The following is a 16,547-nucleotide window of genomic DNA, read 5'->3' on the forward strand; positions in this document are numbered from 1 at the left end:
ATGGAGCATGGGAGCTAGAAAAATTGCAAATTGATGTGCCATGTCAAATATTGACATCCTAGCCTTCAAAAAAAAACAACCAAAATCCTTTGAACCATAGCCCTGTAAAATTTGTCAGCCCCAGAACAGAACTCAAGGGAGAACGTTGAAGAAATCTTTCTTGATTATCGATTGAAATGTACATAAAACTTACTACAACAGGGATTGGTACTGGGTCCACTTTTGTTTTTCATTCATATAAATGATTTGAATGAGAACATAGGAGTCATGGTTAGTAAGCTTGCGGATGACACGAAAATTGGTGGTATAATAAACAGCGAAGATGATTGTCTAAGCTTACAAACATATCTTGATCAATTGGGTCAATGGGCTGAGGAGTGTGGCAGATGGAGTTTAATTTGGATAAATGCAAAGTATTGCATTTTGGTAAAACAAACAAAGGCATGACTTATACAATTGACAGTAGGCCCTGGGTAATGTATAACAGAGGGATCTAGGGTTTCAGGTATATAATTTTTTGAAATCTGCATCACAGGTAGACAAGGTATTTAAGAAGGTGTTTAGCATGCTTGCCTTCATTGTTCCGGGCATTGAGTCTCACAATTGGGATGTCATATTGGAGTTGTACAGGATGTTGGTGAGGCTACTTTTGGAATACTTTGTACAATTCTGGTCACCCTGTTATAGGAAGGATATTATTAAACTGGAGAGGGTTCAGAAAATATTTACTAGGATGTTGCTGGGATTGGAGGGTTTGAATTATAAAAATAGGCTGGGACTTTTTTCACTTGAGCGTAGGAGGTTGAAGTGTGACTTTACATAAGTTTATAAAATCATGAGGGGCATAGATAAGGGGATAGAAAAGGATTTTCCCTAAAGTGGGGGAGTTCAAAACTAAGGGCATATTTTTAAGGTGAGAGGGGTAAGACTTAGAAAGGACATGACAGGCAACGTTTTGTTTACACAGAGAGTGATTAGTGTGAAGAACGAATTGTCAGACGAAGTGGTGGATGCAGGTGCAGTTACAATGTTTAAGAGACATTTGGATAAGTACATGGAAAGGAAAGGTTTGAAGGGATATGGGCCAAATGCAGACAGCTGAGAGTTCAGTTCAGGAACATGGTCATCAAGGACTAGATGGACCGAAGGGTCTGTGTCCATGCTGTGTGACTCTATAATTCTATCAAAAATCTTGCAAATGCTTTATCGTCAGCATACTCCATTTTGTTATTTTGTTATCTTCTTACCTCCTGAGAACTAGTTGTTTTCAGGGAGCAGAATTGTCAACATATTAGAGTTCAGTCGTTAAAACCAGGTCAGATAAGGCGAAGCCAAGGACTTTTTTTTAATCCCATAACCAGAAATTTATTACCGGATTGCTTCAATAGATGACGGTGAAGTGACAATTGCTCAAATAATTGTTTATGGTAAATTCATCATTCCTCCCTTTACTCCTGGCTCCAAAACATCAAATACTTTTCTTTACCTTGTTTATCTTAGACAGATTTTACAGTGAATCCTCTTGAATGTTGAATGAGTTTTGTTCTCTTCAAAATTCACACATACATCCCAAGAACACCAGTCAAACTCAACTTTGAATGCTTCAGTCTTGGAAATGTTCAGAACCACAGGGTTCATGTTGTTCTTGGAACAATGACACATTCTACAGTACTAAAAAGAGTTACAATAAATGTACCGCACATTTGTTTGTGCTGAATTTGCAGCTGCTTGAGTTCAAAGTGTACAGAATTTACATACCCAATAGCTTACAAGGTATTAATAACCTTACCAAATACAAAACAAAAAAGTAAAAAGAATTACAGTAAAAGTAAATCATCACCATCCAAAACAAAATTGTACAACGATAGCAAGTACTCCATTGCTGGTACACTGCTTCAGTAGGCTGCAGCGCTCACACAAGAAAGGCCAATGATTTATCTTGGAATTTAAAAAACTAAAAAGTGAATTACGTGTAAAGATTGCACAAGACTGTTGTGAGTCATTCTTTGCATTAGAAGCCATCCTTTCTTGAATGGGTCTCAATTAAGTCCGAAACACTGCGCCCACCAATGAGTTCTGTCATGGAGTACCAGCTCTTCATTATGATTCTGTTAAATCCTTCTCCCAAAATTCATTTCATTTTTTAAAACTGTGATATTTGAGTGGCAAATCTTCATTTCTGCCATTACGTCTAATAGTTTCAGGTTAATAAAATGTGTTGGTGCAGAGAAATGTGTCTAATAATACTCTTCCTCGTAGTTGTCGGTGTTCAGGCAGTAAAGTATGGCTGCTCCAAGCATAAAGATGGTACCACCCCAGGCAATACCATAACCCCAGTTGAACTCATGGTATGTCCTCAGTGTGTTGGCATCAATGAATTTGATAGGGTACAAAACCAGGGCGCAAACCTGCAATACAACTAAAAGAAACACACTGATTAGCTCAAGACTGAATGTAGGGTAAGGAAACATTATCTTCAATACACTAATCAGTGCAGAGTAGGGGAATGGAGTAAAGGCTATATTTGTATGAGCACCATTAGCAAGCTGAGAGATGCTTCATATGTTGGGGGCTTTGGCATTTCACCAGTCTCAGAGGAGTTATCTAAAGTCATCTGTGCATCAGCACAAAACTGAGTTGGAATGGAGATATTCTTTGGATTAGTATCACTATGAATGCAGAATGACAGAATGCTACGGGCCAGGGGACAAATGTAAACCGACAGAATAAGGGTCAATTTTTACTGCCAATTACAGTGGCTGCACCATTGCAAATGGTTGGTGATTATTTTCTACAAGTACTTTTAAAAAAATATTAACATTTACGATTCAGATGTTAGATTTTATGATGGCATGCTCAAATGTGCAGCATGCTTTGTTTAATATTCATTTCATAATATTGACCAGAAGCCATATCGATTGACTGATGCCGAATAAGACACAACATTCAGAAAAGTTATTCTCGTCCTCTTACTCAACGAAAAGATCTCTATTCCCTTCAATTTAGGGAGATTTGCTGCATGAGATTAATACTTGAGTTGACTTCCTCTATTAGAGGTATACACATTTGGTTGCTAAGCATCTGTGTTACAGGTACCTCCTGAACTAGTAGCAGCGTTAAGTAGTGGACAACGTCTACTTGTGAGGCATCCCAAATACTGTACAAGGTGTTTAGCTATAATATACACGGACCGAATTTGATAAAATCTGTTACATAGATATATTATGAGCCTTTGAATGTACGGACATTCCTAAGATCATGAAGCAAGGATTTTTTAATCCAATGGCATCAGGTTGTCACAAACATGAGAGGAAATTAAGGTAAAACATGGAATTAAGGTTCTATAGAATTAAGCCTGCAGTTTACAAATAAATGAGAAAAATTCCTTTGTTTGTCTGATTGTTATCCCCAGGCCTCTTTCGTACAAAGGGACACTTTTCTGCAGAGAGGGTCTGTTTGACTAATCCAGTTGCCCTGTTCAGTGCTGCACCTTACGGTATCACCTGCTTCTGGAGGTACCAGCACAACTCAAGTTCCCATACTTGGTGCCCACCCTCACCATCACTGAATTGTTAGACAATTCAGGGAAATCTCAGGATTTATGGATTGCATGTTTTTATGTAAAGTGGTAGTCATGGAGAGACAGGGGAGGACCTGAAGGAGATGAAAAAAAATATATAGCCAAGGTTCTTTTTCTTCATTACTATGCAACTGTTTTTGCTGGAGGGTGTGTATGGACACAATAAAACATGGTGTGATGGCCAATTCCTTCAAATCATGTAGATTTGCAAATGGAGAATGGCTGCTGCAGCAAGGTCACACAGCCCTGCTCATCAACGCAGAACTACGTCACTGAAACTAGTTACTGTCTTCGATTAGGTGGGAGAAAACTGAAGAGATCCTTTTTTTCAAAAAAGCCTAACTCAATGTGAATGTAATTTTCTAACATTAGCAGACTTGTCACATGCTGTAAACAAGAAACTGTAACACGCGGCAACTTTTCCTGCTCAGTCCCCACCAAAACTACTTAAGATGATCACATACAGCCACTCACCTGAAATGAACAGCATAACAGCAATTGACCTGTAGCAACGTTTGTGAGCACCCTTGCACAGTAAGATCACAGCAAAGAGGAATGCAATTAGAGTAATAGATCCTCCAGCAATCAGCAACACCAGTGTAGCAACCTGCCAGTCTGTTGGAGATGGAATGAAATTACAAGCAAAGTAAAGGAACAAAGCAGGTATGAACAAGTTTCTTTTTAAAATCACAAGTCAGTAATAGGGCACGCGACTCAGTAGCAGATACTTTGTACTAGGGGCATTCAAGTGGAATATGTCCACCTGTGATTCGACTTTATAGAACATATACTGAGCACTGGAGTACTTTTTCAATTGATTCAGCTTATGAGCGTCTGACTGAATCAGGGTAATTAGCTTAAAGGAATTGCTGGAAATATTCCCCAGTCAGGAGGAGGTTATTTTATGTTTAGTCTATAATCACAAGTGTTATACCTGCTTTTTGTGACATAAAGAAGGTCAAGAATTGAAAATTTATTGTAATGTCCTTCCAGCCCTTGTGATCTCAGTTTGAAAGTACATTTGATTTCATTTTTCACAGGTGCAGTGGGTGGGAAGAAGAAAAGAATATCTGATCTTAATCATCAATCAATTGGAAGAAAGGATGAACGAGTGAACAATGGAATTGGATCAGACTCTATTGCGATCGCTGCACAGTTAAATAGCTAACCTGACACTTCTTCTCTAGCGATAGTAAGAACTGCGGATGCTGGAGTCAGAGATAACACAACAGGTCAGGCAGCATCAGAGCAGCAGGTTCAAAACGTCAGCTTTCCTGCTCCTCTGATGCTGCCTGACCTGCTGTGTTCCTCCACTTCCTACCTACGTTCATATTTAAACAGCACAGATAAATAAGAACATAAGAAACAGAAACAGTAGTGGGCAATAAGGGTCTATAGATTGCAAATAGTAATATGAGGACTAATGCTCAGCATGGCGCACCACTACTTTAAAGAGAAAATAAATTGTAGGATTTATTTTACCAAAGAAAAAGGTACAGCAGGAACTGAGTCACCTTGGATGACATTGATACCCAAACTTAAAGAAGTTGCAGTCCAAGTTCCTGTTGTGAATGCAACCATCCAGTATTTAACTTTAAGGTCTTGGGAGGCAAAAATAGCAAAAACAGAAAAGTGGATCATTCCATCCTCTAAATAAAATGTTCCTGTTGCACATAGGTCCATCTCACTGTTCTAAAACACATGTGACTATAACTTGCTTTCCTGGCTGACACCCCCAGCCCACAAGTGACAAATGACCTCATTCAGCAATTAGCTAGTACGAGTACATTATATATCACACAAACAGAACAACTATTTCAAGAATATCAGAACTGGCATTATCGAGTCATATTGTTAAGCAAGTTGTCAGTAAACATATACTGTCATTCAGATTTAGCCTCAGAATATTTCCCTTCCTTGTTTGTGGAGAGTACAAACTCACACAGATACAATTCCAGTTCCTGATCTGTGTTGATCATTCTCTATCCAAGATGTAAATAGCGAGTGTCAGTGGCCTATTTCAACATGATAGTGAGATGGGCAGTGGTACCATTTCCCAGTAGAAGCAATTAAACAGAAATATGAACCCTGACTTACGTATTCTTCTGTGGGTCAGTTTTAAGCCTTGTACTTATGTAGAAACGTACCTCAAAGGATCAAAATCAAACAAGTTGTTGTTGATTTTCCCCTGCTTGTGACAAGGCAACAAGGCAAATTGTAGCACACTACAAGTGCTGCGCTGGATGAGATCAAAAATTCGACAGAGTCAGGGGAGTGCGAGTATGATTTTTGGTTTACAATAAAATGCAGCCTTGGACAGTTCGAAGTAAATGCAGAGGAAGGGAATCTAACCTTAAATATTCACCATCCTCCTCTCAAGAATTTCTCCAGGTTGCAGATTCCCCACTTAGGATTAGCTAATGAATTTGTGTGTAAATGATGTGCTTGCGGCAAAGGAACAGCAATAATCATGTGTGACTTTAATCTACAAATAAACCGGAAAAATATTTAGATTGGCAGTAGTAACCCAGATGGGGAGTTCACAGAATGCTTTCAAGACTGTTGCAGCACATTTTGGAACTGACCAGACAATCAGTTGGCTTAGACTTGGCATAAGTCTTGGACAAACTCAGCAAGTCGGATACATCGATGGAGAGAGAAAGAAAAGGAAAGTTTCGATTTCAATATGACTCCTCTTTGAAAGTCCAGAGTCTTTTTTTAAATTTCAGATTGACAACATTCACAGTGTCTTACTTCTGTATTAAATTTGGCATTGTGAAATGTGACAGGATTAATTAATGACCTCGGAGTTTAGACACCCTTACGTGACAGCAATTGATGAAATTTTACTTCCAGTGTGAAAGGGGGAAGATTGGGTCTAAAACTAGTATTTTAAATGCAAATAAGGGCACCCTTATGGGGGTAAAGGCTGAGCTTACTAAAATGAACTGGAATACTAGGGTAGAAGATAGATCAGTTGAGAGACAGTGGCAGATATTCAAGGGGATTTTTCAGAATACCCAGAAGTATATTGTAGCTATTAAGAAAAATTGTGAATGGAGGTCCTAACTCCATGGTGAATGTCAGAAGTTAGGTAAAGGCTCAAATTTAAGGAAAAAGCAGATAATTGTGCAAAGGTAAGAGGCAGGTCAAATGATTAGTCAGAATATTAATGGTAGCTAATAACAAAATTGTGCATAAAATTATCAGTCTTCACTACGGAGGATACAAAAACTGTTTCAATAATATCTATGACTGAATGTAGCGAGGGAAGTGATATGAAGCAAGCTGATGGAGTTGTGGGTTGACAAGCCTCTGGGTACAGAAGGCTTCGTGCTAGGGTCTTAAAGGAGATTATAAAGGAGATAATAGATGCACAGACTCCACTGGAGTTCAGAAGAGTGAGGGGTGACTAGATTGAAGTGTTTAAGATCCTGAATCCTGATAAGATGGACATGGAAAGGATCCTTCCTCTTGTGGGTCAGTCCAGAACAAAGGGGGACTTTTAAACACCTTGGTCTTTTAGGACACAGGAGAAGAACATTCTTTTCCTTGAGGACTGTGTAACATTGGAATTCTGCCTCACAGGGCAGCAGAGATGGGTTATTGAATTTTTCTAAGGCAGAGGTGGATCAGTTCTTATTAGGAGAAATAGAGTTATTAGAGGTAGCTGGCAATGTGGAACTGAATCATGACATACCAGCCATAATAATTTTACTGAATGACAGAGCAGACAGGGTGCTGAATGGTCTATTTCTGTTCCTATTTTACATGTTAGTATACTATCGCTGAAGTGAGAACTGTAGCTAAGTTCTCTCAAAATTCTTCTCAAGGGCAATGCTATGATTGAATACATCAATTGAAGGAATTTAAGACGTACAACAAATGCAATCTGATACTGGCACATTATTTTTCATTGGAGAAAAGGAGGAGGAGAGGGGACCTAATTGAGGTATAAAAGATAATGAGAGGCATAGATAGAGTTGATAGCCAGAGACTGTTTCCCAGGGCAGAAATGGCTAACACGAGGGGTCATAGTTTTAAGCTGGTTGGAGGAAAGTATAGAGGGAGTGTCAGAGGCGGGTTCTTTACACAAGAGTTGTTAGAGCATGGAATGCGTTGCCAGCAGCAGTTGTGGAAGCAAGGTCATTGGGGACATTTAAGAGACTGCTGGACATGCATATGGTCACAGAAATTTGAGGGTGCATACATGAGGATCAATGGTCGGCACAACATTGTGGGCTGAAGGGCCTGTTCTGTGCTGTACTGTTCTATGTTCTATTATGTAATCAAACCACTTTACATTAATAGGCTTTAAAATTTAATGCCACATGTGATACTAACCACAATCCTTGAAGTCAACAATGGAAGTATTATATGCCAGTAGGGCTGGCTCTTTCCTTCGACTGTGATACCTTCTTTTCTGAATTGTTCACAGTTTTTTTTTGTAAGAAAAACTGAAATCTGACCTTAGAGCAGTACCATTAATATAACAACATGGTGTGACTTAAAAGCATTCCTTTGATCCTTGGCACAATCCTGGCAGTCAGCAGGGCAGGGATTAAGGTGGGTAAATAAAAATCAGCTAGAGAGTTGCCCAGGCATTGGTTATAGCTTGTGCTTCAAGTTAGTTTTAGACTGCTGAAGATCTGGTGGTATAATGGGCGACATGGTTTAGAGAGAAAATTTCTTTCAGATCAAGGGGAACAACTTCAGCCTAAAATGAGTGTTAAAATAATTAGGGCCAAAATGATATTATAATTAAAGAACAGAAATGGAAAAAAATGTTCTGTCATCAATTAAAGAAACTGAACCTTTAATCAGCGACTGCCCATTCTGCCTCCCTACACCACCACCTCATCGAAAAATCCGTCTGACAATGTCTTCTGGGAACCTGGATAATGTTTTCCAATAACCACTTTTATTGATTGTCTTGCTGCCCTCAAAGACACATTACTTTTTAATTAAGATGCACAACTTCAAAATCATTAAAGGCGATCAACTTATTTTAGGAATGCAACCTCAACTATTTTTCCAGCACAGTCCTAAGCTACATCTAAACATTGTAGCATCAGACGTATTCTAAAGTGATACCTACAGAACATACCAGCACTTGTGGATCTAAAGATGGTGTATACTGTTAAAGAATTTACAAAATTGTGAATATAGTGAACAGCTTTAGCATGGGCATCAGAACCAGAATAAAATTGACATATGGGCCTGGAAGGGAAGCAGCAACATGCCTTATGCTTTTCACAGCAGCTGCTACTTTGGGGTGTGAAGAATTTGCAGCTGCTCGGACTTGAAGGGCAGGGCACCATGGAAATGACTTGTCCCTCTTTACCAGCAGCAGGTTATTATGACATGGTAGGTCCATTAGAAACAGGTGCTGCCATTCAGCCATTGGAGCCTGTTGTGTCATTCAGTCAGATCATGGATAATCTGAACCACAAAATTTCTTCATTCACCTTCTATTTCAAGTTCATGCATATCCTTAACCAACAAACAACTAAGTCAGAAATCACACGACACCAGGTTGTAGACCAATAGGTTTATTTGAAGTCACAAGCTTTCAGAGCGGAGCCCCTTCATCATTTGGAAATTTCAATTGGCCCACTAGCCACAGTGAATCCAGAGTTCTATTACGCTTTATGTCAGTGTTTCCAAATGTTACTCACTGTCCAGCTGTAATCTTAACGTGATGGTTTTGTACTGGGCTCCCACACAAGAGAAAATAATTTCTATACCTACCTAACTGAATTCCTGTATCATTTGGATCACCTGTCAATGCTCCAACTTCAAGGGAATGTCAACCAATTGTAAAGCATCTTTGCTGGTCCCAAATGGAGGTTATTATCACCAGATCATCATAATCAAGACCTGCACAAATACTACCTGACAGTGGAAAGGACCAAAGCTAGAATAAAAAATTTCAATTGCAAGTTTTGTTGGGGACTCATGCTGATTTAGTGCTCACTAATCTGAGGCAGTGAGTGGAGCCTCCACTATCTCCCAAAGAACATCTATGCCACAGTAAAACAGAGAACAATCAGACCTGGTTACAATATTCGACAAGAGCTTTTCCTTTTACAATCATTTGCACCAGGTTAAACAGCAGGCTGGGACAATGCTCATCTTTTTTTGGGAGAATGAGAGGTAATCTTATTGAGGCATACAAAACCCTGAGGGGCGTTGACAGGATGGATGCTGAGAGAATGATTCCCTTCTGGAGGAATCCAGAACCAGGGCATAATTTCAAATAACTGGTCTCCCATTTAAGAAGGTGCAGAGGAATTTCTTCTCTATCCCAGCCCAGGCAGCAGTAGAATCTGGGTTACTGAATATATTCAAGGCTGAACTGGACAGATTTTTGATCTGAAAGGAAGTCAAGGAGTATGGGGTACAGGCAGGCAAGTAGACTTCTGGTGATAATCGGATCAGCCATTTCCATATTGACTGGTGAAGCAGGGTAAAGGAGTCAAATGTGCCTATTCCTGCCATTATTTATTATGTTCTTGTGGCTTATCATGCAGCCATGGAAGTTTCTTCTCACTATCCTCTCCTTTGAATCATTTCAAGCCAAATACCACTGGCACGGTGGCTCAATGGTTAGCAGTGCAGCCTCACAGCACCAGGGACCCGGGTTCGATTCCAGCCTTGGGCGACTGTCTATGTGGAGTTTGTGCATTCTCCCTGTGTCTGCGTGGGTTTCCTCCCACAGTCCAAAGATGTGCAGGCTTGGTGAACTGGCCATGCTAAATTGCTCGTAGTGCTCAGGGGTGTGTGGGTTATAGGGAGATGGGTCTGGGTGGGATGCTTCAATGGGCGGTGTGGACTTGTTGGGCCAAAGGGCCTGTTTCCACACTGTAGGGAATCTAATCTAATCTAATATAGCAGTGGCATAGCCATGCAGATCAGGAAGGTCCCAAATTTCAGCTCTGTTGATGGATTTTTAGCCAGAACAGTGGCAAGGGTGCTACAATAGACACTAGTCTCTAATGTAAGGAGGAAAGGCTATTATAATGAACACTACAGTTGTGAGTTTTTATTGCTGTACAGTGATCCCCCAACAGAAGCGTGTGAACATAGAGAAAGACAGGATTATGTTATTTTTATGTGAATGCAGGGTCCTGCCAGCTGTCCGTCAAAACACCTCCATAAATAGTGAGGAAAAATGGGCTACTTATCAGAGTCACTGAAAATCAGAAATTACTGGTGGTCCTAAGCAGGTCTTGGACCTAAAAGGTCAGAATTTGCAATATTAACTCTCTCTCTCTCACATCTCAGATGCCAAAGGATTTATTCAGGTTTTTGCAGCAATTTCTTCTTTTCTTCCATAAATAATGAAAGTTGGATTAAAATAAGGTGCCAGGTAACAACTGGATGTAATTGGACATCTATGGTTTAAGGAAGAGGGAAGGGCAAGAATACTAAGGAACCCCTACAGCTGTTATAAAGCAGCTGGCGAGCATAATGCAAGACAGAACCCGAAGTTTATCACTAGAATTTAATTAAGTGGTGGGACATGAGTGTGTGTATATGGTATTCTTGAGTTGCAAAAAAAACATTAATTTTCGGCAGTGTCCACAGCACTGTCACACAAGATCGGAATGAAATACTTGAGCATGGATTTGTCACAGGTGCTGGAGAGACAATCACTAAGTCGATAGTGATGAATTTTCAAAGCATCACACAGGAATCATACCTATAACGGCATTAAAGTATTTTAACTTGAGTTGTGTTTTGCTGTGAGCATGCCTAACATGCCTGGGTGACAGAACTGAACAAACACGAAACGGAAAGTCACTGCCCGGAAGAAAAATATTTGGAATTATTGGCCAACACGCTGTTATCTGAAAATTAACTCAAACTAATGAGTTACTGGCAGGTGCCGGTTCACTCGTAGTTGCACGTCTGGAGCAGAAGTTTAAACAATTCTGTTTCGCAGTTTCATTCCCCTTCGAACAATTTCTACAGAGGTCTAGAATACAAGTTTATTTTTCAAAAATGTGTTTTTTTTTAAATCAGGTTATGAATACGGAGTAAGACAATAGACAATAGTATTTTTTCATGATTCTCACTCAACTGTAAATAAAAAAAATTCTGATCCCTAAAAGGACGCTTGTTTTTTTGTTCTGGTTTCCCTTTCCACCCGATCTGCTTTTCACCGTTTCCATGTTTTCCACATTCTGTCTCTCCTCCCCTCCCCCTTTCTTCAGGAGTTCGACCAACAAAGAGAGAAGTTCACTCTCAGTCAACCAGCACCACCACCCCACCACACCTCCCCAAAGCTACCCTTCTGTTTGCTTCATGGAAAAAAATGTAAAAACTCTTCACAATTGTTGTACATCAGGTAAAGAAGAATAACGTTTCGAAAACAGGCTAAGTGTCCCGGGAAGTTTTTCGGGGGAAAAGGATGTGCGGGGAGGAATGTCAATAACACAAGGTAAATTTCACGCAAATCAAATCTTGCTTCAACGAAGTACAAGTCAAAGGGTCTGCTTTCCAAATCAATGCTGAGCTCATTTTAAAGTACAGAAGTAACTGGTAATTGTAGCAAACCTTAAACTTCAAAATGATCGCGGTAGCGTTTTCTAAAAACGCACTTTTTTTTTGAATGTGCTAACCCTTACCTGTCTGGAGAACGGACTCACAGTACCATCCAGCCGTGGTTTGTTTGCAGTAATCCCAGAGAGAAAGCGAAGAGCGCTCAGCAGTGACCCAGGCTGGACTCAGCAAAGATACCACGTCCAAACTCAGAGCCACGAAGACACAGATCAGAGCGATCAACTTAAAGGGTCGAACTATCCGCACCTCGTCCACAGCCATCGTCTGTCCTAAATAGTGGGCCGGAAAGGACGATGAACACAGAGCGCAAGCTTCTCTTCCCTCAGCCCGGAGAAGCTGTGTCTCTGTTGCATCTGACTAGTTGTGCTTTCTTACCACTGGGTCTTAACGCCTCCTCTATGTTCATTCGCCAGTCACTGAATGCAAGGGAACACAAGGACCGCCTGTATTTTACCACCGTCAAGAAGGATCTTAGGTTAGCGAGGCACGCGTTTCTCTTCTGTCTAACTTATACGAATCGATGTGTCCTGTTTGAGTTCAATTCTTCTCCCTATAACGGTAACATTGTTTTTCTAGAGATAGCAGGAACTGCAGACGCTGGAGATTCTGAGATAACAAGGTGTAGAGCTGGATGAACAGAGCAGGCCAAGCAGCACCAGAGGAGCAGGAAGGCTGACATTTCGGGCCGAGACCCTTTGTCAGAAATCAGAAATTCTTCAGAAATTACTGAAGAAGGGTCTCGGCCCGAAACGCCAGCATTCCTGCTCCTCTGATGCTGCTTGGCCTGCTGTATTCATCCAGCTCTACACCTTGTTATCTCATTGTTTTTAAACGTTTGCAACTTTCTCCGGCCTGTCTGTATGTCTCATACAACTTCTAATTGCCAACAGCACAATACAGTAACGTTAAGATCATCCCAAGACGTTCCATATATCGACGTCAAGTAAGCATGCTGTACTGCCAAGAAAGCATGACGAACTGTGACCGTCACTCCACAAGTTTTGAGAAGCTTCTCAAGGAAAGGAAGATGGGCAGATTAAGGGAGAGAATTCTGGCAAGTAGCAGTGGAACTGCAGGAGAGAGGTCAAAGCTAGGGGGACGGAGCATAGGGATTTGCGGGATTTAATGAGTTAGGGAGGTTAAAAATCACAAAAAAGACCTCGAGGATAAGGAATTTACATTTGATGTTGGGAGCTGAGGGGGGTGCGGAAGAGCAGTGCAGGAACTGATCGTCAAATTTTGGAAGGTGTTTTTGAAGCCAAGGACATACATCTTAGGCAATGTGAAAACAAACACAACAAAGGTGACAGGACAAAATTTGTTTACCGTAGTAAGTGGACTGTGCTCTGCAACGTGAGGCAAATTCAGTTGTGACTTTCAACAGGGAATTTGGTAAGCGCCTGAAAAAGGGATGGGAATGCAACAAGGATATAGGGAAGGGCAGAGGAGTGAGACTAATTAAATTACTCTGTGGGCTTGATAGGATGAATAACATCTTTCGTGCTGCGACCATTCTGTGAATCTGCATGATAGATCACAGAGACTGGCAGACACTGGAGTAATATTGTCTAAAGATTATGTACCAATGTAATTTAGTCGGCAATTAAGACAGATATGAGCAATACTGCTGAAGTAAAACAATCTGACATGCTAGTACACTGGGTAGGAAGAGAGGATGAATTGACAATAGATGTGTGAAATATGTACTGGGGGTTCCCTTCAAACCCACGTCATTTCTTAGAAATAACAGGGTGTAGAGCTGGATGAAGACAGCAGGCCAAGCAGCATCAGAGGAGCAGGGAAGCTGATATTTTGAGCCTAGACCCTTCTTCAGAAAAGGTTTCTTAGAAATTAGGTTAACAGTTTAAGAGAGGCTGTGATTCACTGACTCATTACAGAAAGTGAATTGACTTTGGAAAATAGCCAAGCAAAGCTTTTAGGGAGATAAGAGATGGAGTTTGTTAACGTCATTGGTTGGAAAACGTAGTTTTAGAAGAGACTGTGGGGGTGCTTGTGTTGATGGTTACCAACTAACCATTTTTAGACCTGGTTTCTGTTTGACAGAAAAGAAATGGTGTTGTTGGTCAAGAAAACACTATAGGTTAGTGTACGCAAATGATTAGTAAATGGAAATAGCCAGCAGAGCTTTGGATGAGCTCACATTTATGAAAGGTAAACATAGCTGGCCAGGAAATCATTGGAACAAGATGTCTGGTGGTAACAAATGTATAGATGTGTTTTTCAATGCCAAATGAACTGAGGCAATGTCCAAGATAGACAACATTGCAGAGATACAACATATTAAACCTGGCAATAACCTAAAAGCCTGCATATGTGGACTTGAATTCCTGTGTTGCACTCAAATTGCAATCAAAGTTACACTAATTTAAGAAGAACTTTGGCTAAAACTGTTTTGCGCATTGCCAAAGAAAAATCTTTCATAAATCAGTGCAGTCAGGCTTTTTAGAACTTTGTCTATAAAAGGTACTCCTTCACATGTAATAGTAATAACTTGGAGTAGTTTGGTAAAGTAAGCAAAGTATTGTACATTTAAATTTTTGCACCAAGGGAGGTGTAGGTAAAAAGTTGTTTCATCTTGTGAAATCAACTGCATTGATTTACCACAACTGCATAATTTGTGCAATAAATTTGACCTGCGTGCTATATGTGTAAGCGTTTGAGACTGCTTACTCTTTGGTTATCTGAATACTAAAATAACATAAGAGAACACGTCATTTGTGAGAAGGAAATTAGAGTAACAAAGGAACTTTGTTGGGTCCCTGGATAACATTGCATTACTAGATATTGTGCATATAATGTTACATGATATCTTTTAAGGTCATATGTACAGCTTGATATGGAGAGCAGGAAGAATTTTCAGCAAAGCATTAAGATTGTAACAACAGTTTCTTTACTGTAGAATATGGAACGGGCATTACACAAAATAATGTTTCTGTTCATATATGACATCATCTTAATAATTGGCCATCAGTAATGCCACACAAAATCTGCTGATAATGCAGGATTAAATTACACATTGAACTAAGCCATGCAGAGAACTACAATTCAATGAAGCCTCATTGAATCAAATTACACATTCCAGGCAAAGTGTTGGGTCCAGCATTGTCCTTTCATTTCCTGACAATGTATGCCTTTTTAATTATACTGCAACAGTGTCACTCAAAACACATTTTTAAAATGATACAAATTCAAAATTCAGAGTGATGGATAGTACACCTTTTTATAAATTCAGATGCTTATAAATTGGAGCTTGAAACTAACCAGTACAATCCAATCTGTAAAGTCTAATTAACAGTTGAAATAAAAACTGAAAATGAAGAAGTTCGACAGATCTGGTGCATCTGTGGAGAGAGAAAGAGACAGTTCTAAGCAAGAGTCTTGAGACACAAAAAGCTAACTCTGTTTTTCTCCACAGTTGCCACCAAAGCTGCTGAGCTTCTCTTGCATTTTCTGTTTTATTTCAGATTTCTGGCATAAGCAGAATTTTTATGTGAGCAACAATTAAACTTGGAGTAGCTTTTCTGCAGCCAGGGGCAGCAGGAAGCAGCAGTGTTGATTTTAAACACAAATTTCATTTAAATACCACTTCCACATGCTATTAACAATTGGCATACAGAATGAGCAGAGCAACCACTGAGAGGTGAAGAAAGGGTTGTCCTAAATGTTAGGGAGATGATTCAGCTGGATCTCTTGAAAAGGAGTGCGTGCCCATGCACAGAAAGCTGGCTTTTATTATGAGGTCTGGAGGAACTTCATGAGTTAAAATCAAATTCATGAGTTAAAATCAACTTAACTCATCTAAATCAACTTAACTCATCTAAAATCAACTTAAATCTACTTGTCACTTTATGAACAAAATACAGACGTGTGGACTTCCGTGAATTTAACATGAGGCAGTATTTCTAAATAAGTTTTAAGTCGCACTGATGTTCTTGCAAAAGAACTCTGAAATCTCTGGATTTTCATATACATTTAAACAACCAATGATAAAAAGCAACTGCAGATCAACATCTGAAAAGCCTTGAAGATGAAAAGAGTATTCCAGTTAAACCGCAGGTTCTGTTAGCCAGGTTTCATTTGCAAGTGAAACAACTTGACTTGGGAAAAATCAGTGACAAATTGCATTTGGGAAATACAGTAAAAATTTTTTTAAAAAAGCCTGATCTGGAGAGGAAAAGGCCAGGGAAATGTGGAAACTTGAATTCAAATTCCAAAGGAAAAAGGGCTTGAGAAAATTTGAGCTAGACAATGAAAGATAATGCTATGACAACATCTGTGAAGGAAAAATCAAAGTTAATGTTTCAGGCCCGATGAGCCCTCCACTGTGTTGACTGAGGCAGGCTCACTGGACCTGAAACGTTAACGCTGTTTTTTCGTT

At 39.8% G+C, this 16,547-nt stretch overlaps 1 protein-coding gene across 1 annotated transcript; it reads right to left on the reverse strand.

The window, feature by feature from the left end:
• Nucleotides 1–1,339: 1,339 nt before the first annotated feature.
• On the reverse strand, nt 1,340–12,704 carry LOC125458602 (transmembrane protein 47-like). Its single transcript, XM_048544009.2, has 3 exons — nt 12,214–12,704; nt 4,055–4,195; nt 1,340–2,419 (listed from the first exon to the last, which is right to left on the reverse strand). Exons 1-3 carry the CDS (start codon nt 12,407–12,409, stop codon nt 2,238–2,240), a joined length of 519 nt encoding a protein of 172 aa, XP_048399966.1. The 5' UTR covers nt 12,410–12,704; the 3' UTR covers nt 1,340–2,237.
• Between the last annotated feature and the right edge of the window lie 3,843 nt (nt 12,705–16,547).

Source organism: Stegostoma tigrinum, chromosome 15 (assembly GCF_030684315.1).
Source record: "Stegostoma tigrinum isolate sSteTig4 chromosome 15, sSteTig4.hap1, whole genome shotgun sequence".
In the NCBI taxonomy this organism is placed as follows: domain Eukaryota; kingdom Metazoa; phylum Chordata; class Chondrichthyes; order Orectolobiformes; family Stegostomatidae; genus Stegostoma; species Stegostoma tigrinum.

What these genes read in the sequence shown, in the direction of transcription:
- LOC125458602 (XM_048544009.2), bottom strand. Translation starts at nt 12,409, where the DNA reads ATGGCTGTGGACGAGGTGCGGATAGTTCGACCCTTTAAGTTGATCGCT. An exon ending in TGAGTCCGTTCTCCAGACAG is followed by an intron (nt 4,196 to 12,213) that starts GTAAGGGTTAGC and finishes CATCTCCAACAG; the next exon opens with ACTGGCAGGTTGCTACACTG. An exon ending in TGTTATGCTGTTCATTTCAG is followed by an intron (nt 2,420 to 4,054) that starts GTGAGTGGCTGT and finishes TGTTTCTTTTAG; the next exon opens with TTGTATTGCAGGTTTGCGCC.